The sequence below is a fragment of the Procambarus clarkii genome, chromosome 56 (assembly GCF_040958095.1).
Source record: "Procambarus clarkii isolate CNS0578487 chromosome 56, FALCON_Pclarkii_2.0, whole genome shotgun sequence".
NCBI classification, from domain to species: Eukaryota; Metazoa; Arthropoda; class Malacostraca; order Decapoda; family Cambaridae; genus Procambarus; species Procambarus clarkii.
The window spans coordinates 3,763,044-3,765,508 of NC_091205.1; the positions used below are offsets into that span (position 1 = coordinate 3,763,044).

At 45.1% G+C, this 2,465-nt stretch overlaps 1 protein-coding gene across 1 annotated transcript; it reads right to left on the reverse strand.

Moving 5' to 3' along the window:
- Positions 1–427: 427 nt before the first annotated feature.
- Positions 428–2,239, reverse strand: LOC123752903 (piggyBac transposable element-derived protein 4-like). The gene has a single exon (XM_045734927.2). It carries the CDS (start codon positions 2,237–2,239, stop codon positions 428–430), a length of 1,812 nt encoding a protein of 603 aa, XP_045590883.2.
- Positions 2,240–2,465: the final 226 nt, after the last annotated feature.

The window sequence follows — 2,465 nt, forward strand, 5'->3', positions numbered from 1 at the left end:
AACCGGAATATATGTAGAGGTACCAACAGCAAAGTAGGAAGAAGTAATAACTTCACAATGATTTATACAAAGTGTGTGTACTTACCCACGATGTGATGAAGGAGGGTCAATAAGTTGAGCATTTTGTTATCCACTCCACCTGCTTCAGGAAAATGTCCCTGAAGTTGCTCAACAGATGTTACGTAGGTGGAGTGGATGGTTGCAGAGGAGCAATTTTTCGCCACACAAAATACCCTCTTGCGGTGGTATTTTGTGTAGCATGGTGTGACACACAGAGCAACTCCACATGTCTTGCACTGATACATAGAGTCTTTCCTTATTCCTGACTTGATGCAAACACGACACCGTTTACGTTTTGCAATTTTCACTATAGCATGGGTGAACTTCTTGTTCAGCCTATCCTCTGGATCAACAATACGTGGGTTTTTCACTGGTGGAGGACGAGGTTCAGGTTCAGGCGTTTCCGTTTCAGGTTCTGTGTCAGATGAGGATGTGTCTTGTGCTTGGCGTGGAGGAGGAAAAAAGGACGCCTCACTCCAAATGGTCCCGGTGTTGCCAAATCATCAGAAGGATCTTGGTAATCCTCAGCATGTGGGATAGGGCTTTCAGTGGCAGGACACTCATCCTGGTCCCACCTCAACAGGGCCCATATTGCTTCCTCGTGAAACTGGAGTAGGGTCAATTTCTTGGCATCAGTTGTGTACATCTTGTACAACACATAGGCATTGTGTAGAGCCATCTGAAGGAAATAAAATGTGATCTTCTTCGTCCGCTTATGTGATTTCCTGGTGAACCTGTAATATTTGACCATTTGGTCGAAGTGATCAACAACTTTCATGTTGGTGTTGTAGTCGCAAATGGCACTGGGTTTGTGCACAGTTACAATCTTTACTGATGTTGCTCCGTCACGTTTCCTCACTCTCTTCCTTCGTTGTACTTCTTGTGTGTCAGCATTGTGGCAGTTTGTAATCACTGACACCACTCTCTTGTCTTTCCATAGGATAATAAAAGTGTTGTCCTTGCGCCTGAAAATGGTTTGATCAACAGGGAATTTACCTTTTGCAAGTTGTTGCAGAAGTTTGGGGGCGCCACGCTGCAATCTGAGTGTTCCACAAGTGTACACACCATGTTCCCGTAGCAATTCTGTGAGATGGACAAAGTTATAGTAATTGTCCATATAAAGATGATAACCCTTGTTTAATAATGGCCGCATCAAGGCCATCACTGTCTCCACTATTGTCTTACCAACTCCAGCATACACCTCAAAGTCAATAATGTAGCCAGTCCCTGCCTCAGCAAGCATGTACAACTTTACCCCATACTTATCTGGTTTATTTGGATAGTAAACCTTGAAGGATAAACGACCACGCCACGACATTGTTCCTTCATCCAAACTGAGTGCTTTATTGGGAACGTAGTATGTGCCAAACTTGGTGGTAAGATAAGTAATGATTGTGCGCAGTTTTACTATTCGGTCCTTATTGTTTGGGTGAATTGCAAGCTTGTTGTAACTATGGAAAAACTGGCTGATATGTTGGTATCGTTTTACAGTCATGAAAATATTGAAGGTCCTCATATGCCACAACCGGCTTGTTTGCCAGTACATTCTCATCGTCGGGAGTCGTGCAATACCCATCAACATAGACAGACCCAAATACCTGGCCATTTCCTTCAACGATACCTCTTGCCACATCCTCATGGTGCGCCTGGAAGCATTCTGAATAAATTGTCTGGCATACTTGTTCGTTTCCACTGTGATATATTCAATGAGGGCCCGTGTCAGGAATAATTGTATAAATTGTACAGGAGTGGTTGGCACTGGGACAGTTAGGCCTGGTGTGGCAGTGAAACTGTCTACAAATGGTGGTGTATTGTCACTAGACCAGGCATCATCAGGATTTGGCTGTTGAAGCCGTCCTTCACGCCTCCTTATGGGTGGCTTTGGGCGGCCCTCATCCCCCGCCTCATCCTCACTCCCCTCGCAACTCTCCTCACTCGATGATTCATCAAACTCATCAGACGTCGCGGTCTCCTCATTATCACTACTGAAATCGCTTTGACGTTCTTCCCCCTCAACATCTGCCTCGACATCAGATAAATTATCCAACAATTCAGGAATTGTACTGGGGGTAAGCTTCACTCTGCTTAACTTTTGGTAGAGCATATTCAACCTATCCTCCTTGGTGGTATTCTTATCTTTCTTGGGCGTCGAAGTGCTCTGTCCTTGACCACGATCCATGTTTTCAAGTAATACGGTGATTGAAGACACGGGAATGAATAAACTCGCCTAAACAGGGCAGAGAGGTGCACAAGTTCTGGACGCGGGCGGCAGGCATTCTGGTCACGAGAGAGGTAAACAAAGGACTAGGCGACCGCATGGCGTGACCCAGAATCCCATGCGGCCTATGGAGGATTGTGGGAAAACAATGGCGCTAATTAAAAAAAAAAATGAAGATCGGATAGTA

Excerpts from the sequence above, each read along its gene's own strand:
- LOC123752903 (XM_045734927.2), bottom strand. The coding sequence starts at position 2,239 with ATGGATCGTGGTCAAGGACAGAGCACTTCGACGCCCAAGAAAGATAAG.